General features: G+C 50.1%; 8 protein-coding genes across 8 annotated transcripts; 6 read left to right on the plus strand and 2 right to left on the minus strand.

The window, feature by feature from the left end:
• Positions 1 to 1,602: 1,602 nt before the first annotated feature.
• N7473_004078 (2EXR domain-containing protein) lies at positions 1,603 to 1,998 on the plus strand (the record flags this gene model as incomplete). Its single annotated transcript, XM_057150018.1, has 1 exon — positions 1,603 to 1,998. The coding sequence occupies one exon, from the start codon at positions 1,603 to 1,605 to the stop codon at positions 1,996 to 1,998; it is 396 nt and encodes a 131-aa protein (XP_057013672.1).
• A 2,774-nt stretch (positions 1,999 to 4,772) lies between these two features.
• Positions 4,773 to 5,102, plus strand: N7473_004079 (uncharacterized protein; the record flags this gene model as incomplete). The annotated part of the gene is made up of 2 exons (XM_057150019.1): positions 4,773 to 4,865; positions 4,932 to 5,102. 2 exons carry the CDS (start codon positions 4,773 to 4,775, stop codon positions 5,100 to 5,102), a joined length of 264 nt encoding a protein of 87 aa, XP_057013673.1.
• A 657-nt stretch (positions 5,103 to 5,759) lies between these two features.
• Positions 5,760 to 9,303, minus strand: N7473_004080 (vacuolar protein sorting-associated protein 54; the record flags this gene model as incomplete). Its single annotated transcript, XM_057150020.1, has 3 exons — positions 5,760 to 6,081; positions 6,137 to 9,020; positions 9,084 to 9,303. The coding sequence occupies 3 exons, from the start codon at positions 9,301 to 9,303 to the stop codon at positions 5,883 to 5,885; spliced, it is 3,303 nt and encodes a 1,100-aa protein (XP_057013674.1). The 3' UTR covers positions 5,760 to 5,882.
• A 464-nt stretch (positions 9,304 to 9,767) lies between these two features.
• Positions 9,768 to 12,125, plus strand: N7473_004081 (MCM DNA helicase complex subunit MCM5; the record flags this gene model as incomplete). Its single annotated transcript, XM_057150021.1, has 4 exons — positions 9,768 to 9,904; positions 9,981 to 10,107; positions 10,172 to 11,574; positions 11,633 to 12,125. The coding sequence occupies 4 exons, from the start codon at positions 9,768 to 9,770 to the stop codon at positions 12,123 to 12,125; spliced, it is 2,160 nt and encodes a 719-aa protein (XP_057013675.1).
• Positions 12,126 to 12,849: 724 nt separating this feature from the next.
• Positions 12,850 to 13,906, plus strand: N7473_004082 (CVNH domain-containing protein). The gene is made up of 2 exons (XM_057150022.1): positions 12,850 to 13,566; positions 13,620 to 13,906. Exons 1-2 carry the CDS (start codon positions 13,434 to 13,436, stop codon positions 13,814 to 13,816), a joined length of 330 nt encoding a protein of 109 aa, XP_057013676.1. The 5' UTR covers positions 12,850 to 13,433; the 3' UTR covers positions 13,817 to 13,906.
• Positions 13,907 to 14,377: 471 nt separating this feature from the next.
• Positions 14,378 to 17,263, minus strand: N7473_004083 (uncharacterized protein; the record flags this gene model as incomplete). Its single annotated transcript, XM_057150023.1, has 1 exon — positions 14,378 to 17,263. One exon carries the CDS (start codon positions 17,261 to 17,263, stop codon positions 14,378 to 14,380), a length of 2,886 nt encoding a protein of 961 aa, XP_057013677.1.
• A 1,100-nt stretch (positions 17,264 to 18,363) lies between these two features.
• N7473_004084 (ribokinase) lies at positions 18,364 to 19,509 on the plus strand (the record flags this gene model as incomplete). Its single annotated transcript, XM_057150024.1, has 1 exon — positions 18,364 to 19,509. One exon carries the CDS (start codon positions 18,364 to 18,366, stop codon positions 19,507 to 19,509), a length of 1,146 nt encoding a protein of 381 aa, XP_057013678.1.
• Positions 19,510 to 21,541: 2,032 nt separating this feature from the next.
• Positions 21,542 to 22,681, plus strand: N7473_004085 (uncharacterized protein; the record flags this gene model as incomplete). The annotated part of the gene is made up of 2 exons (XM_057150025.1): positions 21,542 to 21,653; positions 21,732 to 22,681. The coding sequence occupies 2 exons, from the start codon at positions 21,542 to 21,544 to the stop codon at positions 22,679 to 22,681; spliced, it is 1,062 nt and encodes a 353-aa protein (XP_057013679.1).
• Positions 22,682 to 23,010: the final 329 nt, after the last annotated feature.

The raw sequence follows: 23,010 nt of genomic DNA on the forward strand, positions 1-23,010 counted from the left end.
GCTGGGTCTGGTTTTAGTTTGACTTTTTACCCCGTGGGAGGCTGGAGGAGCGGAGTCAATTCAAAAGGACGAGACCAGACGCCGGTGAAGCTCAAAAATTCACACCTGAGAAAGAGAAGAGCAAAGAGAAGAAGAATTGGCAACCACCTAAAAAAAAAAAATTTTAATTATAGGGGCCAGACTAACAAAACCAAAAGAAGAATACAACAAAATCTGGGCAGGTCGGGCCAACTTTTTCCTCTCGGGCGGGCCTGGTCCTGGTGGAAGGAAAAAGGTGTGGTTGTCCGCGATGGGAGAGACACTCGGTACCACTGGAGGTCTGTGCCTTGTTGGTCCTTGGTAAGATCCTCAATGTTGATGGCCCTAAGGTGAATGAAAAAAAAAAAAATTTTAACAATCTGACCAGAACTCTCAAAAGTCAATTGCTGAGAGCTTTGAAGATATTGCTCATGCAACCATACAATCAATGGAAACTATGGGGGATCGGAGGACTGTCAATGGCCTAAAACAGCTCCCGGTCAGAATTGTACCTCACGATATCGAATTTCAATTTCCAAGGGACGCTAGTCGGTTCCTTTTTGCCTCCATAAATTCAATACGACCCTAACCCAACCAGCTTGCATGTCCCCAACAAGCTCGAGGGTGCCAAGCTCTTCTCCGTCCACTGACATTTATCACGAGGCAAATCGGATGACTGTCGATCATGAATTTCTCCAGTCAATGCCATTCTCGGAGTTGAAACGCCACCAATTGAATCCGATTGATCGATCATTCAAGCATCATCCTGGACTCGCAAAAGGTCATCTGGGGAAAGCTGGCATCGATGATGTCATCGAATCCACCCGAACGCGGGTCTATTATGTAATCATGTACCTCGACCCCTCAGGTGATCCGTCAGGTGACCCGTCAGGTACCGACTGGAAGTAAGGACCGTATTGTTATCAATCTGTAGTCTTATTGCAAGATCTTCATTAAACTAACCAAGATCAAGGTTAGGTACTTTGGAGCTAGCCTTTGTATTTGTTCAAAAGTCTGAGTCTAGAAACCAGAGAAATGAACCAACCTGACATGCTTCAAACACTCTTTTTGGAAAGGTCTTTCTAATTGTTTTTTTCGAATCATCTTCTTGATAGCACAGATACCGTTTCTATGGTGACTATGTACATACTAAGTTGGTCTTGAATTGTCGGGATCTCAACCTTACGGACTTCTACCTGAGAAGATAGTAATACTATGACTACGGTAAAACTAGAGTAAGAGGTGTATCGTCGAATTGGTAATTCCTGAAATATACCCACCTGCATGCAAGCATATCTGCTCACAGGGCTGACAGCTAGTTCCCCAACTCGGCAGCCCTAGGCTAGCGAGGGTAATCTTCGGCAAGCCTCTCTATATCGAGGACTGAGTTTTCACCCACGGCATGTATAAATGGACGCCACCAACTCGGCTTACGCACCCCCTTTGCCAGGCACAACCTCAGGCTCCCATGTAGAGGGGTAGTCGACGCTATTGACACCTAAGTACCTTAACATACTTCTCGACATTGATATTTTCAAATCTTCCACAGCTCTCAATAACCTTCATGCTACCTGGATACCCTCAATGTCAGACTCGTCTCCCGCCGAGCGCAATTTCCATCTCTTCCCAAGACTCCCAAAAGAGCTACGCCTCCACATTTGGCGACTATGCCTACCACACCGCGTCACCGAGCTAGACAATCCCACGTCCGAAGGGCTCTGGGATGAAAACCATCCCATCTACAAACTCAGACATACCTCCATAGTCAACGGAAGTTCACCCATCATCGCACGCGTAATCCACGAGTCCCGCGGAATCGCATACCAGGCCAACGCGAATATCTACGAATTACTTCGCACAGGCTTCTATAAAGTAATGAGTCCCTTTGACATGTTTGACTGCCTCACGGCTGAATCGGATTACTGGATGGATCCGGATCGGGATAGTGTCCATTTAAATTATTCTCCGGAGTACGGGTGAATCGCGTATTCGCATGACTTTGGGAATCCGGTTCGCACGCTTGCGTTTTTCGCTGCGAGGAACGGCGGAAGGCTTTCTTTTATGGAGGGGTGGCTTGGGTGGTTGAGGAGTGATCCCAAGTCTGATGAGGCTTTCAAAAATCTAGAGCGGGTAGAGAATTGGTTGGTTGTGCTGCGGGTCGTGATTATTCATTCTGAAGACAGGACTGCGGCGCAGACGGGGCTTTTTGGCCTTTTGGGAGATGTACGAGTGCAAATTGTTCCTGTATCAGAGCAGGCGAGGTTGAGTGCTCTGTTTGACTTGGCTGAGCGGTTGGATCGGCAAAATCAATTCGCTCATCGCCAGAACCTGGAGAGATATTCGGTTGAGAAATATCAGGAAGGTTTAGCACATAGTGTGCGGTATGGCCTAGAGACTAATGACGAGCAGACAGTCTCGAAATTCTTGAAACGCATGCAACCGGCTGTCATGTTCCGGCTGTGCACCGAGATGTGTAATCATTCGAGGGAAGAAAATGATTAAAATTCCAAGATCCAGCTGGTCGAATGATTATGATTTGTTTATGCTGTATTGACCTCAGGCATTCCGTGATCAACACCACTCAGGTCATGTGCGAGGAGAAGGAAGTTTCCATCCATACCTTTGTTGATGTGATTACTAGAGACTATCAATTTTAGTGAATTATTAGAATGCGGAAATTGTATCAGTTAAATGTAACTGCAAACATCTTATCTGCAAGTATTCCTAGTAAACACTCAAGTAACAAAGAACCCGGCGACGACACTCTATACTGGTGACCCTGAAGAGGGATAGATTATCGGATAGTACATCATTTGAGGCTTTTCAATCCCTTTGTTCTTCAAAATCAAATCATCGCTGCAATTTCAACGATATATTTCTCGGGAACGTGCGAATTCGATCCGGCAAGTCCCAGTCGAATAGCAAGTAAACGTATGGTCTGAAAGAATGACACTAAGGATGAATAAAATGGACTTTCCTCAAGTGAGACACACTATGGGGTAGATATAAATACCAGAGGATGCCGCCTCACGATAAACGAATTTTGAATTCCCGCTCGCCTATCTCTGGTCCCTGGCCATGGTGTTTACCCGAGACCTAGATTCGGGCGAGCACGTCTATGCCAACCCGGTGTCCAGTTTCCTTCAGCACGTCGGAAAAGCCTCGGGGAGATTTCTGTTCAAGACTGTGAAGGATATTAAGCACCGGATTCAAGTTCGCAGATCACGTAAGAAGCATCAACCCCTATCATTTGTACAACTCCCTCCACGGCATTACGGAGGAGAACGTCCATCGCCAGAGGTATCGGTTTACAATTACGCACCGGTTGCAGACACGTCGTCCTGCCAGGAGACGAGAAAGCCAGAATCTACTAATATCTACCGTCATCTAGAGGGCAACAATTCTTATGAGAGCATGGCACAGATCAACCCTCTAAGGAGGCTCTACGTGACTAACCCGGATGTGCCAACACCCCGCACAGCGGCGGATAGTCGATCCATTAGTTCAAGCATCTCTACCACGAGAGCCAAGGGGAATATTAAGCGACCCACTTCACTCAAAAGAACCCTTCGCCCTATTTGGCCTAGTCGGCCCAGGAGGCCCCTCGCGGATATCCCTGAGGAGTCCATTTCTACAGAGTTCAGAAGTGTAGATCTACCACTATCTAGGGAGCGTACGCCTCCTCGAAGGGTGCACAACATAGACGAGCTTTGGTTCACTGTAAGCTCGATGGATTTGCAAGGAAGAAGCCGTCCTGTGTTTTCTTCTCCATATTCAAGTCAAGACCGGGTCTCCACGTCACCTGCTTCGCTCTCTTCGTCACCGGCTGCGTGTTCACTGCCACAAAAAAAGAGGATTCCTCCTACAAACTCCCGTATGGATGTTGATGCACCACTCCGCAGTCTGAGATCTTCCAGAGGTCGAAGATTAAGTTTTCGTCCTCGAATCCCATCTTTATACTTCCGAGCTGGCTCGCCCTTTGCGGATCGAAACTTGCCATGGAACAGACTGAACAATCTCGAGTCAATTGGCCCATAGTATTACAGAGGCATTGTGACTGATACAATTTGATGGTATTATGCGCTCTTTTGGATGGTTGTGTCTCTTATCTCGGTGTTCGGTTTTTGGTTTATCCTCCTTCCACTTGATACCCTTTTTTATTGCAAAGCGAAACTTAGCTGCACATGATAGCTTATTCTGATACTCAGATTGCATTATCTGCATAACCTTCAGTCTTAATTTAAAATTAAATTTCCAACGATGTCTCAGCCCACCGGCTTCTCAACTTCTCCAAACTAGAATGGCCTTACCTCTTTCCTCTCTAGGCGATCGCATCATGTCACGTGACATTGATAGAAAGTCAACCAAATCTCTCTAGCAACATGCAAATTGTACAGCACACACGAGATCTTTCCATGAAGTTCCTGATTAAAATGGATGTCCTCACTATCTATGATACCAGTGGCTCAACTGGAATCGTCTGCCAAGCTTGAATGCCAACTACCAGGCTGTCAGATCTTCGGTGAAGTCATTGTGGGGAAATGACTTCACTATGGTGTCATATACATCCAGAGTCGACAAGACAGGGTATATAAAGTTGGAACGAACGACAAACTTCATTCGACAATTCATTCAGAACAGACTTTCCAATCATCAAGGTACAATTTCTTTGAATTCATATGAAAATTTCGAACAAAGCTCGCTAATCATAGCATCGATCTAGATCAACATCATCCTCTAAAACATCCTTCACAATGGTTCGCGGCGCCGAGTACGATAACGGAGTTCCCCAGAGCGACAACGCCATTGAGGCGGGCGCTACCAAGGCCCACGGCACTGGCGCAACTGTACGTTCCGACAATTCCAATTGACTATACTCAACGGTCAAAAATACTAATCCAATCATTATGCAGGACGCCCCCATCGACCGCGTCAACAAGGTCGCCCCCATGCCCGAAGAGACCGGCTCTCAGCGCGAAGTTTACAGCGGAATGGGCGCCCCTGGCTCGAACAGCGGCAAGGGTGGTCATGAACCCAAGACTCTCGGCGGGAACAAGGGTCTCGGTGCTCAGGGTATGAAATAAGGTGCTGGTTGCCTTGTGTTCCTATTCTTCGGACCCATAATTTATTCGATATGACCGTCATGAGCGAGGATACTTCTGATCTATCCTTGACATGAACCAGGCATTGTGTTTCTAGACAAAGTCTTGCGTGCGCGAAGGGAGGTGAAGTTTTATGGATATCACTGAACGTTATGTATGACGCTATGTATGAATATCAATGATCAAAGACGTATCCATGTCATATCCCAAATAAAAAAATTCGCGTACTCGAGACTTCGGCCGAATTTCGCTTCGTTATACAGGCTTTTACGTCCTGTAGTACTACATACAGTTTGGTTCATGTTTCTATATTTGGGAGTTGCTCCAGATGTCTTTTCTAGATAGCACTAATACCGTTTAACTAGTGATTGCTGCGATACTTTCAAAATTTGTCAGGGTTACAACTTAACCCTACTCTAGAATATAGTAATACTATTACTACGCTGAACAGAATAAGGGGTGTATCGTCGAGTTAGCAGTCTTGTATCGTCGTTTTAGCAATTCCCCCGTATTTTTCGACTCCGGAATAGGGCGAGCACCTCGTATGCAGTCATCGGATTGGATAATAGACCGCTTATCGATATTTCAACACCTGAATAAGAAAAAACTCCCTATCGGAGGATGATGTGGAAACATAACCTGCTTGTGTACAGTTTCTAAAAAGGACAAATGATGGCTATGAGAACTAAAGTATATATATACACGAGACATGGTCGGCCATCAATGCAGGGAAAGGGTAAGATATTATTCACGGGAGGATCATTAAGAGCTGGAGGATTCAGCCCCCTTGTCCGAGTCTTGCTTTTCACTGGCAGACTCGGTCTTTTCGGGGGTTTCGGGTTCAGCAGGAGCTTCGGCAATATGCTTTGCATTGACGAGTCCGAGCAACTTGTCACCCAAGTTGCCGGCACCCTCGATTTTCGCCAGCTTGGACTGGAGGTGTGCAATATCAACTTGCATCCTGTATATCCTGTCAGTTCTGAATTCCAACGTAGTGGATTATAGTTGTATCTTACCTCTTCTTCCCAGCCTCTGTCTCAACATTTGCTTCTTCAAAGGCCTTGGTCCACTGGTCACGGTAGTTGTTGAACACGGGTATCATAATCATGTCAACAGTCATGTCTGGCAGATGTTTGCTGAGGACACGATGGAGAGTACCGGTCTCCTTGGCCAGCGTCTCCATGTAAGGATGAACACCGGAGGAAGTATCATGATCCCAGTCAATCTTTTTCATCGCGGTGACATGGAGGGACGATCGCGAGCTCATGATATCGACCAATTTTTCATGGATACCAGTCTGATGTTCTTGACACAGTCTCTTGACCTTATCGAATTCGGCCATAACCTGATTTGTTTGTCCATGCCGTCTAACAAACTCTCGTACGTACGGCACCAAGGCGATAACAAAGCTCAATGCCTGCGACGAAAGGGCAAGGTGCTTCGTGGTGATGTTCTTCAAGCCTGCGCTTCGTGTAGCACCCGCGCCGAGAATCAGTTGAGAAGAACGTGAATTGAAAAGTTTCAGTATCTCAAGCAGTTGAGAGGAAATATCCTGAATCATGCTAGGAATATTCGCCATAAGGAACTCAAACTCCTCAATGCTACGCATGATTGCCACGGCCGAATCAGGCAGAATGTATTTCTGTTCATCGACAACTGCACTGCGCACCTTGTCCTTTGTTGAACCATTGGCACCTCCGCTTGATTCAGAAGCATTGGTCTGTTCGCTTCCGTTGGTTGGAATCCAGATCTTAGAAGCATCCATCCAAGCCTCGATATCCTTGGTACTTGCGCCTAGAATGCGAGTAAGTATAGTGACTTCAGAGTCACCAAAGTCCCGTGCGTCCCACCGGTCAGAGTCCATGACCTTGACGATACGGTGGCGTTGGGATTCTCCAAATCGAGCAATGAATTCATGGATCTGGTTGCCAACGATAGTCTTCAATGCGGTGCCGCCCCGTCCCGAGATCGCTTCACACTCGTCGGCAAAGAGGCGGTTGAGCGTGAAGTATCTCAAAAACTCTTCCTTGGAAAGCTGCGCGGTTTGCTCGGAGCGAACCTTTAGGACCTTGGTTATTTGAGACTGGGCGATGTCTACTGCTTGACCAAGGAGGCTTGACATGTCCAAGACCTGCAGAATCTCATCTTGGGCCATGGCTGAAGCTGAAGGTCCGTATTCAGAGGACCTCATGGTTTGGTCTGGACCCTGCGGATTGGGACTGCGACTGGGTGACCTAATACCGGCGGCCGGCGAACTTCCCAAGCCACTGGCAATATCCAAGAGAATCTTGACTTGGGTGCTCAGCCGGCGCAGGGATTCACTGATACCAGTGTAAACTGCCACCAGCATCCCATAAGCATCTTCTGGATCAAGGGCACGCAGGTTCCGTGCGAGAATGGAAGATTTCTCTTGCTGACTCCGTTGCCGATCGTTATGCGTGGACACTGAAGTCATGGACTCATTGTCATCGTCGCTGGAGCTGGGGAGGTATTTTCGGATAAGTCCTTTCATCTCGCGGAGGACAGCCGTCTTGAAAGATGTGGCCGCGGCGGTTGTGTAGTGGGCTCGGGCAAGTCCCATAAGCTGGGTGTTCAACCGGGACCGTAGCTCATTATCGATGGTCATGTATGCAGGTGAAACTGTCGACACGGGACGCTGGCCACCACGTTGCCGCAGAAATGAGGCTCCCCATCGCTGCAAGGTCACAGCAGAAGACACATTTTCAACATGACCTCGTAGATCGCCTAGTAGGTCGTTCAAGAATCGGGACTCATATCCCATGCCAATGCGCTGCCTCAACATAGCGAGATCATCGGAAGCTCCGTCAAGAGCCTTCAGACCCCGGAGATCAATGGGCTTCCGCGGAAGATGTTTCTCATCATCATCATCATCATCATCGTCATCATCATCATCGGCCGGACGATCAGATGCCTTCTCGCCAGCCATTAGCTTTTCTACTTCTTCCAGTTCATCGGCAGCGTCTTCAATATCCCCTTGCTCGACCAATTCCTCGCATCGAGAAACAGACTCTACAACGTCGCGTAATTGGGCCACAGCAGCTGCCAGCATCCGCACGTTTTCTCTCCGTCGCCGCAAATTGACGATCTTCAATCCACCCAGGGCCATTTCCTTGTCGATCTTCTGCAAGTCTTTGCGTAGAACCTGAATCCGCTTCACAGAGTCTGCTGCTTCAGCATGCAGTTCTCGGAGCGAACCCAAAGCAGTGAAAAATGACTTTGACGCGGTAGAAATTGAGGAAATAAGATGAATTTCCACGGTGTCCATGTACCAAGAGAGCTTCTCTTGCAGAATTGCGTTGGTCGCAAGTGCTTTCCTGCCAGTGTGGACCGGCTCCGGAGCACCTCCATTGGCGTGTTTGTCGTCCTTGGTTGGTGGTCGCGGAGGTTTAACCACCTCTGACTTCTCTGAGATGACATCAAATGTGCGCGGGTTCTCCAAATGGAAATCCTCCTCAAAGTATACTGGCGGGATTGTAGACAGGGGGGTCACAGCAGGCCCACGGCCGCGGGTACCCGACGAACGTCTGCCACGAGGATCATAGGGAGAGGTTGGTCGTGAATTGATAGACATAGCTGAGGATCTCCGCTCAGGGCTCCATGGCATCAAGGATTCCATATCATCCGGTTTCGGGGATTTATAGCCCGACGGCGTTTGAGCGTCCTCCGCAGCACCCTCTTTCGACTGCTGGAACACATCGTACAAGGAACCGACTTGCGAGAGATACGGTTGAAACGCTTTCGCATCCACATGAGGGATATTCGTCAAGGTTACTGGCGGGATATCTCGGGATGAGGGGGGTTTATATCCGGTCGTAGATACGGCGGTATGCGGCGTCAGGCCAGTGCGGGTTATCGGAGGTTGGAGGAGGGTGGAGATAGCTGTACGTCGGTCAATTGATTAGCTGTCATGACATTTTCGAGCTTTAATTTGGCAATACAAACCATTCTGGCCTGACTCTGCAATGGAACCATGATGCTGGGAAGTGTCCAGAATGCCTCCAATGCTCACGATTGAACTCGCCGTGGATCCCCTCCTCAGGGGATACCGCTGAGGGGGCACCCGAGGAGACTCTAGCTGGGAAGTAGAATAAAGCGATAGCGACGGCGTCGATGCGTCGGATGCTAGGCTATCAATTGACTTGCGTGGACTGGAGGGTGCCATCGTGTCCACGTCCGCCAGGCGGATGCGACAACCACCCGGGGTCGATCGTTGGGGAAGCTCGGAGTTATCTGATCATGACAGATAGGCCTCTGAAATGCGCCAGTCGGGGGCAGTACCACTGCGGATACTTTCCAGTGAATGAGCTTGAGTTCGGAACTTCAATCCGAGAATAGTCTCTCAAGTTCACAAGGCCTGAAGGAAATGCCGAGCGGAGTTGTCGAGGTGGCTTTGTTTCCCAGTTGCCATGTGCATTTCGGCCCAATCGGGAAAGGCGCTAACCTGCGCGGTGGAAGTCCGGAGTAACTCTTTCTCCGATCGGTCTAACTCCTGAAAGAATTCATGCCTCAAGACTCAGGCAGAACCACTTAACGCGTCCCGCCCTCGACGCGACGCGTTGGTGTTTCCACCCAAATCCAAAAGTTCTCCCTTCCTGTCCCTCTTCATCACCACCGTCCATAAGCACCATGGACAGACGCACCCCCTATACCCTGAGCGTTCTCGAATCCAGCACCAATGGTGCTGAGGACTCGCGCTCCTTCACTCAAGCTCGTCTGCGCGATTTCGTCTTGCAATTCCAGCTGGATAACGCATTCATCTACCGGTACGCAGCCCACATTCATCATTCTCCCCGAAGGCTGTTTTTTGGTCTTCCAGAACTAACACAACCACCCTACTAGCGATCAATTACGACACAATGTGCTAGGCAAGAACTATTATTGCGACATTGATATCGCCCATCTCATTTCCTACAACGAGGATTTGGCGCACAAGCTCACGTCCGAGCCTGCGGACATCATTCCTCTGGTAGGTGCAATCAGCGCAACAATTGCTAACGTGGTTATTTTGTCCCTGGCTAATACCTGAGTAGTTTGAAGCGGCGCTGCAGGAATGCACCAAGCGAATTGTCTTCCCTGGCCAACAGGATATCACGCTCCCCTCCCACCAACTGCTTCTTCACTCCTCCGCAACCCACATATCTATCCGTGACCTGAATGCTACCAACGTTTCTCACCTCGTCCGAATCCCCGGTATTGTGATCGGTGCTTCGACCATTTCATCAAAGGCCACCACGGTGCACATTCGCTGCAAGACCTGCGACCACAGTGAAAATCTCACCGTTGACGGCGGTTTCTCTGGCCTCTCCCTTCCTCGACAGTGCGGTCGCGCCAAGGTGCCGGGTGACCAACCAGATGAGAAATGTCCGCTCGACCCGTACGTGATTCACCACGAGAAGTGTCAATTTGTGGACCAGCAGGTTCTCAAGCTGCAGGAAGCCCCCGACCAGGTGCCTGTCGGTGAACTGCCCCGTCATGTCCTGATCTCTGCCGACCGATACTTGGCCAACCGTGTTGTTCCTGGTTCTCGATGCACAGTGATGGGTATTTTCTCTATCTACCAGGCCAAGGGTGTTAAGAAGGAGGCTGCAGTGGCTATCCGCAATCCTTACTTGCGAGCCGTGGGTATCAACAGCGACGTGGACTCGACTGCCAAGGGAAATTCTGCTTTCAGTGAAGAGGAGGAGCAAGAGTTCTTGGAGCTCAGCCGCCGACCGGATCTGTACGATGCTCTTGCCCGGAGCATTGCCCCGTCCATCTACGGCAATGTCGATATTAAGAAGGCCATCGTTTGCTTGCTTATGGGTGGCTCTAAGAAGATTCTCCCTGATGGAATGAAGCTTCGTGGTGACATTAACGTACTCATGCTTGGTGACCCTGGTACTGCCAAGTCGCAGCTATTGAAGTTTGTTGAAAAGGCAGCTCCTATCGCCATCTACACCTCCGGAAAGGGTTCTTCGGCAGCCGGTTTGACGGCCTCTGTCCAGCGAGACCACACCACCCGTGAATTCTATCTGGAAGGTGGTGCGATGGTTCTTGCTGATGGCGGCGTGGTGTGTATCGACGAGTTCGACAAGATGCGTGATGAGGACCGAGTGGCCATTCACGAAGCCATGGAGCAACAAACCATCTCCATTGCCAAGGCCGGTATCACGACGATTTTGAACTCTCGGACGTCAGTTCTTGCCGCGGCCAACCCGATCTTTGGCCGTTACGATGACCTCAAGACCCCCGGTGAGAACATCGACTTCCAAACGACCATTCTGTCCCGTTTCGACATGATCTTCATTGTTCGTGATGATCACGAGCGTGGCCGGGATGAGAGGATCGCTCGCCACGTCATGGGTGTGCACATGGGTGGCCGCGGTATTGAGGAGCAGGTGGAGGCGGAGATTCCCGTAGAGCAGATGAAGCGTTATATCAGCTACTGCCGCAGGTATGTTTGCAATTCTCTATATCAGTCATCAACATTCAAACTAACATTCCATTTCCAGCCGCTGTGCCCCTCGTCTTTCTCCCGAAGCCGCTGAGAAACTCTCTTCGCACTTCGTATCCATCCGCAAGCAAGTGCACCGCGCTGAACTCGAGTCCAACACCCGATCCTCCATCCCCATCACCATTCGTCAGCTGGAAGCTATCGTCCGTATCACCGAATCCCTGGCCAAACTCTCACTCTCCCCCATCGCCACAGAGGCCCACGTCGATGAGGCCATCCGCCTCTTCCTGGCATCCACTATGGACGCCGTCACTCAAGGCGAGGGCCAGGGTAGCAAGGAACTCATGGAAGAAGCAACCAGGATCGAAGACGAGCTGAAGCGCCGTCTGCCACTGGGCTGGAGCACTAGCCTGGCCACCCTGCGCCGCGAATTCGTCGATGGCAAGGGGTACACCGAGCAAGCGCTCAACCGGGCACTGGTCGTCCTGCAACGGCGGGAGACAGTGCAGATCCGATCCGGCGGCTCGCAGATCTACCGCAACAGGCCCTAGTTTCCTGCGCCGGTCGTATCACGAATTCTGACGTGTTTTTTTTCTTGTTTGTTTCTCTATACCGTGTACGTGCAATGGATGACGGTCGTTTCTTCGGTTTGTGCATCAATTCGGCTCGCAGGGCATGGGAGTTTGGAGCGTGTGTGATATTGGGGTTTTTGGGATATACTGTAGCTTAGTTTTTGTCTCTACAGACATGAATGCATACTCGATACATTTTCATCATTTCAATCTTTCACGTTCAAGTACAGTGAGGTTTCATAAGTTTGAAGCTATGGCTAATGTTCAGAATCATCTTATCAGTCACAAGTTGAATGATAGACTTAAAACGATACCTAAGCTATTAAGAACGACGATTGAAATGACCTTTAGAAAGACCTTTCCAAAACCAAGAGGTGGGAGCATCAACATTAGATGGTCTCTCTGGTCTCTAGACTCAGGCTTTTGAACTACCACTGTACGACTCAAGCCTTACAGGGTTCAAACACTCTGACCTCCCATACTGTAGTCACGACATGATTCGGAGAAAACCAGCCACAGAGCCAAGCACTCCAATGGCCCCAAAAAACCTCTCATTCGCGAACTCAACCGCCAAGACCCTCCAAAGATGAGGCTGCATATTCTCCAAGTGGAGATAACATTCAATCCCCGCCCAGCCAAGCAACGCTCTCTAGGCACCAGTATTTCTCCACGGAGCATCTCGTCCCGAAAGAGCCGTAGGGCAGGGAAATTTGTCTTGGCTGCATCTTCGGTGCAACATCAGCAGCCGTCATCCTCGAAGGAGCCTGTGGCTGAAATGTAGGGCTGCATCATGCGCCACGATAATGGCGCATAGGAAAGGTTCCAGTCTTGGTGTGATATGTCGTGCTTGGAGCGTTCAACTATCATGAATTCTTGGGACTTTCGGATTTTCAGCGTTGATGTGTGTACATGACTCTCTTCGCTCTCATGCGTGCAACCTCTCTGGGCTTTCTACTCGCAGGATTTGGTCAATCGAGGGCACAGTGGGGTTCTCGGGGTCATTGCCATGGCGTGAAATGGCTCCACCGTCCTCATGACTGTTGTTCGAGATACCCCCACCAGTAGCACCTGCGACTAGCCAGCCCACATCAGGATGGATAGCAAATGAGTCGGGGACATGTGTCGGACAGGAAATCGGGCTGCTGCAGGGTATCTTGTCAGAAAAAAGCGGGTTATATGAGGATCTGAGGAGGTCAAGGTAAAGGAAACAGGTATAAATACAGCCATCTCTCGTCCTCGAGATCATCCAGATCAACAACCTTTCAAAGTTCACCATCTCCATTCATAATGAGCTTCCACGCCTCCGCTACCAGCATCGAGCTTGAAGATGGCCACATCCTGAAGGCCACTCTCCGCAACGAGGAAGGCGATGAGGTCGAGTCGGAGTTGGACCTGAACGATATTATCGGCAATAACAACGGTATGTCATGCTGTTCAGTTTATCTCATTTCATACCGTTAATGTATCTTCCAGGATCGTTTGAATGGGGAGGCGAGAACTTCCAGGATAGCGCTGATGAAATTGAGTTCACTCGCGAGGAACGAGATGAGGACGAGCCAATCCCGGTGCTTCGAGCCAGCTTGGGTAACCTTGATGGGGAGAATGTGCCTGCAGATATCAATCTGGCGGAGCGCATCACGAACGAGAATGGACATCTGAAGTTTGTTTAGCCTTCTTGCACTGGAGGTTTTCAGTCAGCTGTGAGACCTATTACTATCATCAATCAATATATTCTCTTAACCCTGGTATCATGCGAAACATGTTCAAATGTCTTTGTAGTTATCTGTAGAGTCGGCTTTTTCCGTCCTTATGCGAATCAAGTTTGAAAGATCGGGCTTAAATTAACAATAGGAAGGCAAATAATCAAACAATTTTTGAATGGATAATAATACAACATCACACAAAATGTAATCAAACAGATAGACCAAGTCATTATTGCACTTTTTCGTTGCGCACTATTTGGCTTGGCGTCGAGGAATCTTCCTCACTTGCAATCGTCTTGGGTCGGACTTTCCAGTCGACCATGGCGAAAGCTCCAAACTGTCTATTCTCGGCATGTTAGGGTCAGAATGTAGTTGATAAATCAAAGTATCAATGGCGGTGATGATGGGGTGGACAATTGGTGGTCTGTGGAACGGATGGGGGGTATACACACAGTAGATAGACTCAGCGGAACTGCAGAGGCAAGAAGTGTTCTTGCTGGAGGATTCGTTCTTCGGTGATCATAGTGACTAGAGGCTTGAAGAAGGCTCAGAGGCTGGCGTCCGTGCAGAATTGCTTTCATCTCTGGGTGACTCTCCTGATCGAAATTTGGCGGCATCAGGCGACATCGTTTGAGATTGGGTGAAAGGAGGCCATCTCGGCCCAGAACTCATCGTGGGTCTCGGGGTTCCTTCGTTGGGTGATGAGACTGGGTCCAATACAGATCCGTTCCAAGGCACTCCAGGAAACGCAAAAGATCTCATCTTAGATGTAGCAGCAAATGGAAAAGTGCTTCTCGGCACCTCAACTATCGGTGAAGGAAGCGGGGGCAAAGCCATATCCTCCTCACATGGCATCGAATTTTCATCATAAGATGATGAGAGCGGTGCCAAAGTAATTGCGTCTTTGGGTTCTCCGGGGTTTGCGAATGACCTCATCTTTGATATGGTAACCTTCAAAGAAGGGGGTTGTGGCGCGTCGCTGATTGACGGGGGAACCAGGGTCAGAGTAGTGTCTTCACTCTGCTTCGGCTTATCATCATAAGATGATGATAGCGGTGCCAAAGCGATTCCATCTTCTGGTCCTCCGGGTGATGCAAACAATTCCATCTGTGATATGGTAAACTTCACAGAAGGGGGTTGCAGCACGTCACTACTTGACGGATGAACCTGGGGCAGAGCCGTATCTGCCCATTGCTTCGGTTTGTCATCATAGAATGATGAGAAAGGCGCCAAGGTGATTTCTTCCTTGGGTTCTCCGGGGGAGGCAAATGATCTCATCTTCGATGTCGTGACAAACGAAGGAGAGGTTTTGAGGGTTTCAAGTATTGACTGATGTGGGGGCAGGGCAGCATTTCCACTGGGATTCGGCGAATGGTTGTTTTGGGGACGAGATGAGAAGCAGTCAAATGGCTTCGGTACAGTCAAAGAAGCTTGATTGAGAGCCGGCACTAAGACTGCATTAGTAGTTGGGACTGGGGAATCAAGACAAAACGACACCACTGCAAGAGCAGTCATCTTTACGGTTGGCTGGTTACCTCGAGGAATGAAACTAGGTAAGGCAGTTTCGCCAAAAGCAACGATTCCCCTGTTTTGCTTCGAACCCGGAGTTCTCGCTGGATTAGGAGGCTCTGAACAATACTTGCTCACTGCGCTGGATTCCAACACAGCTGCAGACACACTGTTTCCCGAAGAGAATGACAATTGCCCAGGCCCGAGGAAACTTGCTGCGTCACCAATTGATGCAGGCTCATTTCGTAGTCCCGGGACCAATTGTCCTGGGCCGAAGAATTGTGCTTTAGGTGATCCAGAGGAAACGCTTGCTCCCCAGGGTGTTGATCTTGTGTCAACTGGCATAAACCAATGCCGGGGGTTAAGGGCTGACCACTTGATCCGAGCGGAAGAAACCTTGGCTGGGCTCCCTGTTAACAAGGTCGAACTTGCGTTGACACGAGTAAATCCCGTGGACGAGCGCGAGCCTGCATTGACAGAAGTGAACGATGGCTCTAGGACAGCTGCCGGCTCCGGGGTTCGATCCGGACGAACAGAATCAGGACCAGGAATGCACTTGGATCTCTTACATTTCATATTCACCAGCTCTTCATCCATCGGGTCTAGTGGTGAGACCATCGTGGGAGGGGTCTTAGCCTTGAGCTTTCTCCAAAGCAGAGTCTGACATAGGAGGGATGAAAGCTTTCGAACTTTCTTGGCGGTACCAGCTTGGGCTGATGAACCTGAGAGCAGGGATGCACGCTTTCGAGATCCTCTGGATCTACCAGCTGGGACTGGTGTAGCTGGGACCAATGGTGGTGCGGTTCCAGGAAACATGACAACGAAAGCTTGATTCTTGTGCATAGCCCACCCCTGTTCAGTTGAGGTGATTCCAGCTGCAGCTGCTGCATGCTTGGCTGCTCCGTAGGCGGCTTTATGAGCCCTGTCGTTACCGGGCACACCGGTGTGCCCAGGCACTAAATGCAGCTCTACCTTGGCTCCAAGGTTATCAAGATCAATGCTGTATTCAATGATTGTATGGGCCTGCTGGCTGGTTCTTCGAGCATGATCCCTCCGAGCATCCCTCTCAACACTGGTGAGTGCACCAATGGAATCCGTGAACACAAATACCTCGTGAGTAATCTGCGTGTCCGGATCTTTCACTGCATCACCTAGTGACTGCTTGATATCATCGACCGCATGCTTCAAAGCATGGGCAATCGCAAACATCTCCACAACCTCGGTACTCTGTATGAGATGAGGGTAAGGAAAGCCTTGGACCTTCCACTCCCACGACGGTGGCTGTTTCCAAACCACCGACCCCGCTGCACAGGCACCGAAGACGATCGATGCATCAGTCCAAAAAATGTGACGATGGGCATTATCGGTCCTCATTGCACAAGTCTCCATCTTCCATGCGAAATCCAACGCCTCTTCGGCCCTTCTATGCTCAATGACACCCCGAAAGCTGCAAGATCCTTCAGGCTTGCGGTTTGGAGGTGTCAAGGAGACCAACACATCTGACATCGGGATATCTGATGTTGGCTTGTCGGATGCCGGTGTGGGTGATCTCTTCCGTTTGTGTGATACCGTGCTCGGTCCTTCGATCTGGTCATTCTGACCGATTTGTCGTTTCGATGGGAGCCTGAACGGGGGCATCTCTGGAGGGATGGACGACTCCTTGGGACACAATTGGTAGATTCGGAATTTCTTCAACTCGGGGGGTGAGAGGGAGGCAGATCGTTCGCATCTTTTTTGGTCCTCCGTCATCTTTTCGACTCCGTATGGTGACAGAGAAACACTGCGCCGAACCTCGTCCTGGCTCTCACCAGGGCAGGTTGGTGGGTCTTTCGTCTGCATCACATCGGGGCCGTGATCGAGAGGGAAGGGCAGTTCTGCCACGGGATGAATGACATTGTCAGACATGGTGAGAGCGAAATATTGGGGAAGTGGGCTTTTCCTAGCGTGAGAGTGAGGGTCAGGAACAGGATCAGAGGGGTCGAGGGATGGAGAGATGATGAAGAGACGTGGATCAAAAACCGCTGGAGAGAAAGATCAAGAAAGAGGGGCAGAAGTGGTTGAAGGTTGTTTGTGGGGGGTGAAATGTCAGATATCGAAAGTCGAAAAAGGAAGGTGCGAGGCAGAACCTCATAGGCAATCACTCCAGAAACAAAGTTATTGTGTATCAAGCCTGGCTATATCATGTTGCCTGGGTGAACTGATACAGATAATCCTTTAGTACTCTGAATCATCTAGCCAAGGTTATTCCATGCCAAAAATAGGTGATAATATTCACCTATATTGCTATACTCTATAGTTATCAGGTAGCGGGATGTGGGCTTGACGTGAACTTTGAGGACAAGTAGGAACATGACTCAACATTGAACTTACTGATTAAATCCACAAGACAGAGAGAAATATAGCCTAGGTCGATCGAGTTCTATGACTCGGCTAGACCTAAACCAAAGGATATAAATGGCACGATTTCCAAGGGATTATACTTCTGTCGCCTACGGTGGTTCTATACTTCAATGTACTACAGTACTTGACTATTTGCTAATAGGTATTTACAAGCTTGGACGACCACTTGAAAGGATAATAATGGAATTAGAAGAGCTGAAGCTCGACTTTTTAGAATATCATATTAGAGATTGCCACTCTATACATAAGCCAGATTTTGCGATATATAGTCTGCCATCCCGCCAAGCGCGGACCACCTCCGACGGCCCCCCACCTCACGTCACCTCCCCAGCTGGGCCTTTTCTCTCCCCGCACTCCTCTCCACGCCACAACGATATAATCTCCAATCTTCCACAATCAGCAAGCAACTAGCTGCTGCTCAATCTGCTCGAAGCAGCCTTCATCCCAGGGATCTATCCACAGCCCCGACTCTCCAATTGAGTGTCCAGACCTTTGTCCCCACATCCCACCTCCCCAACAAACCTTCGAAGCTCTCTCCAACCTCTTTCCCACACTACAATAATACCTTGAATCACAAATCTTACTTCGTCTACACGTCAGCTACAATGGCCCCTCTCATCCGCGTCATCGGCTCCCTCAATGCCGACATGGTTTCCGTGACTCCTCGCTTCCCTGATCCCGGCGAGACGATCACCTCCTCCTCCTACTTCACCAGCGCCGGCGGCAAAGGCGCCAACCAAGCCGTCGCCTGTGGCCGACTCTCTCGACCGAAACCTACAACCGAAGGCCTCAACACTCAAAGCGATGTGACAGTTGAGATGGTCGGCGCTGTGGGCGCACTAGACGGCCACTTCTCCGCATTGCTCCGCCCCACGCTCGACAAATCGGGCGTGGATACATCTCGTGTGCGGGTGATTGAGGACGCATACACCGGTGTGGCAGTCATTATTGTGGACTCGTCTGCTGGCGGGGAGAATCGCATTCTCTTCTCCCCTGGTGCTAACTATACCGGTATGCAGCCTATTCCCGACGTACTGGGTTCCGCGCTGGCTGCTCCAGTGCCGGATGTGATTGTCATGCAGGGCGAGATCCCTGTGGAATCTGTTGTTGGGATTCTGCGTGAGATTGCCGCGTTCAAGGCGAAGAACCGCGCTGCGGGCAAGCGTGGTATCGAGCGTGGGCCGGATGTTATGCTGAATCCGGCGCCGGCACCGCCGGGTGGTTTGCCCCAGGATGTCTACGCGGCTGTTGACCATTTGATCCTCAACGAGACGGAGGCTGAATTGATGAGTCCGCCAGACGAGCAATTGCTCCGTGTGGTCCCAGATGCAGCAGGCCTGGATGATAATGAGAAAGTAGCGCGGTATTTCCATAAGTTGGGAGTGAGCTACGTGCTGATTACGCTCGGGGCGAAGGGAGTTTGGTACAGTGCTACGGACGGGGGCACTACGGGTCCTAGTGATTGTGTAAAACGCTTCACAAACGAGATCCCCGCTGCGCCGGTGTCTCAGGTGCTCGATACGACAGCAGCGGGCGATACATTCGTGGGTGCTTATGCGGTCAAGGTTGCGCGATGGCGCGAACAGCGCCGTGTGGATGGTAAAGCCGGGCTGGACCTGGTTGAGGCTGAGAGGCCGTATCGGTACCAGACGGTGATGGACGAGGCCATGCGGTTGGCAGCGCGTGCGTCTGCTCGCGCTGTGGAGCGGCAGGGAGCAATGGACAGTATACCGTTTGAGAATGAACTCTAAGCTGGTCCTGCAATGCTCTTTCTACTAAATCGACCAGGAAGAGTGGTAGAACAAAGAGTTTGCCAATCATGTACAGTATCATTAAATCATCAATCATCGGCGTTGGAGCAGAGCGAGTTAACGACATCTTCCTTTTTTACCATTCAGCTTTGGAACGGTGTACCATTGATCTGGTCAGCCCTTGGGTTACCCCTCGCAGTCCATCCACAGGAGCTATCACTGATCCGGTCACGGAATGCAACGAGTCAGATGTGTAATGACGGGGATGGCGTCAGGACCAGGCCACGAGCAGCGTGGAGGGCGTCCGGAATTAAGGGGATAAAACTACAAGAAGAAACTAAAAAGGGAATGACAGGCTCACGCGGTCCGTGGCGAATTCTCCACGTCTTACAAGTTACAGCGCCTGAATATCAAGTGAAGGGAGTGTGTGCTATTTGTAGAACCATCCTCTACACCTACATTCTCATTCACCACGGGACGTGTCTAGGTTTACAGTACTTGAGTACAGTAAACGCTCCTTCACTCAGTCCCAGCAGCGCGAATCTCTTCACACCTACTTCAGCAATGCATGATGCATGGTTTCATGAACCATCCTATCCCGAGGTGAAACGGAGACCAATGGCGCGAGAACGCGATGAGTTGGCAGCATTCGCGATGCATACATAACCCGCGACTGAGTTAAGACCCCCCAAGGTAAACTGGAAATCTATAGCCTATGGGGTAATACCGTGGTGAGTCGTGACGATGCAGTACATCACGGTAAAACGAGAAACGAGATTAGAATCGGCGGGATTGAACGAGTCGCGGTGTAAGGGAGGGGAAGGTTTGGACGCGAGGCGTGTCTCGCGACTCGCGTGTCGAAGTATGAAGTACCAAGGAAGGTGAAGGGGAGTGACATGGCATACTTTAATACATTTGGGGGCGGGAGGGGTGGCGGTGGGAATTATTGGGGGATTATAGGGCTGGTATGGATATTCAATAGATTGTTCATAGTTTATTCTGTAGTCTATCTATAATCTAAATTATTGATGATGTATTGAATGATCCATGTCTAAGTACCCGCGACTCGGGAGTCTCGGACGCGTCGCAGGGATACGCGCGGATGTGATCCGACGGCATTAGTTCGGGTTGGACCATGGCTGTAATCTTGAGAAGATATGAGTAGATAGATGATCATTGTAATAATTGTAGACTATACAATTTCACACAGACTGTTAGTCTATCCACGATTATCACTCCAAACTCATCATCTGTGTAATACTCTCTCCATACCGTATATGCCCGTCACGATCGGCATTCCACGGGGCCATGCCTGCCAGACATACTCCGTACATACTACTGACTCTGCATACTCCGAGTTTCCCACGAGCAAGGCCCGGATACTGATCTCCCCCTCTTTCATTGGAGAATGGGATTGTGCCCGCCTGCATGAACGCCACCGCTGGGCTGGTATGGTCCAATCGCCCCAAGCTGAAGGCGCCTTGCATCCCAACGCGAGCACGACGCGCCCGCGATACTCAGGATGCGCTGCCCTTGAAATAGTCCAGCAACGCCGTATTCCTCCCATCCCCAGCGCAAGAGACCTCCTTACTCCTCCTTCCCATCTCACTCGAAGCTTAAGAGTGGATTTATTACTACCACCAAAAGTATTCTATACCAATATTATAACCTATATATCCTCTGGTCACCTCCCTTCTTGACTCACTTTCCATCATCCACTCCCCGCACTTCCATCCTCTCCTTCTATTACCGGTGTTAGGAGTGGACTCGCTGTGGTCTGCCCTACCCATCCCTTCCTTACCACAACCAACTACACAACCTTCCGACCGGTTCAATCATTAGGAAAGATCCATCGGATCCCTTTTTCAAACTTTTATATTCTATTCATTGAATCATTCTATTCTTCGGTTCGATCTCGCGATCGACTTCTCTTAGCGTAGACCGCCAATCGCTCCCCCACTTAGCGCCGCGACGCCAAAACAAACCACCAGCACAGACACTCTTCCCTGTGTCAGCCTCAGATCCTTTCATCATGGCTGCTCTCACCATGACACCTCCCACCCGTCAACCCTTTGCCAGTCTGGATACCCCCAGAATGCGTCCCTTGATGCGGTCCAAGTTGAACCGCCAGAACCAGCAAAATGGTAAGCCCGGGATCTACCTATCTTACCCATGGTTACCCTCCCATACATAGATTCTAATTACCAACCCCTTCCATCCAGGCACACCACTATCAGCCAAAGGCTCCATCTTCATCGACAATGCAGAGAACATCAATCCCAACACCCTCAGTCTATCCGGCAAGCGCAAGCGCACCCTCGACGATGACGAAGATACCTCCTCCAAGGGTTCGCCCAAACCCCTCAAGACCTCGCGCATGGCCCTATCAGTCCGCGACATGAACTTCTCCCCGCGCCTCTCCACCCCATCCAAGCTCTCCCTCTCAACTCCTAAATCAGCGCCCATCCTCAAGCCCGCCGGCCGCTCACCCCCGCCAAAGTCTCTTTCATCCCGTCGATCAACAATCACCAAGGCCCGTCCTGAACCTAGCAAGCGTGGCGGCGTTGCCCGTCCTTTCTCCCTGGCTACAGCTCTGTCCCATGGCAAAGCGAAGACTGCAATGGCCGCCCCTAAGCCTAAGGGTCCGGCATCTTGGTTCTTCGATATTCATGTCGACTCGGAACAGGAGGAAATGACCAACCTTATGCAACACTCCACCGGTGTCCTTGATATCAGCGATGACGAGAGTAAGATTTCCTCCGCCGACGACCGTGGAAAGGAGAACGTTCCCCCCGCTGAATTGGGCATTGACCTACCCCGTTCAAGGGAGGTAATTGCCCTAGTTGAGGCCGCCGCGACTCGTAAGGCGGGTAAGATGGAGGAGGATCGTTCTCCGCTTGGCGAATTGAATGCCGCGGATTACTATCCGGAAGATTGCAATGCGTTCTCATTCGCTGTTGTCTACGATGACGAGGACGAGAATGAGAATGGATCCGCGTCGAAGAAGATGCTTCCACCTTCTCAATCTACTGTCTTGACACCTGCTATCACTACTTCCATCGCCTCGGTATTGGAGGCAGCCACCCCGGCGAAGCAAACCCCAGAATCCGGTGATACCAGCCCCGTGCCTGATACAACTTCTTCAGTCTCGACCGATACCACGCAGGACTAGAGAGGTGTTTGCGATGTTTTCCGAACTTAATGAAAAATTGCATTTGCATCTGGTCTCGGCGTTTGTATTTGGCCTTGTCTTGGTGATTGGTACTGGGCACGGTACTTGGGTTTGGGGTCACTGGCATGGAGTTATGTTGATTATATTGGTTGATAGCTGGTTTTTTATGTTTTGATGTCATTGATGATGGTCTTTACCTGTTGATCTGGGAATACCCTTGTTTGAGTTGGTTTTTCTTGAATGCGATGGCCTGGATTTTTGTTGGTTTGTTTCAATCTGAGTTACATAGGTCTTTTGCTCATTTCACGTTAATTAATGAATTGTCTGAT

This window comes from Penicillium subrubescens (assembly GCF_028828155.1).
Source record: "Penicillium subrubescens strain IBT 31985 chromosome Unknown utg000002l_segment0_segment0, whole genome shotgun sequence".
Lineage (NCBI taxonomy): Eukaryota > Fungi > Ascomycota > Eurotiomycetes > Eurotiales > Aspergillaceae > Penicillium > Penicillium subrubescens.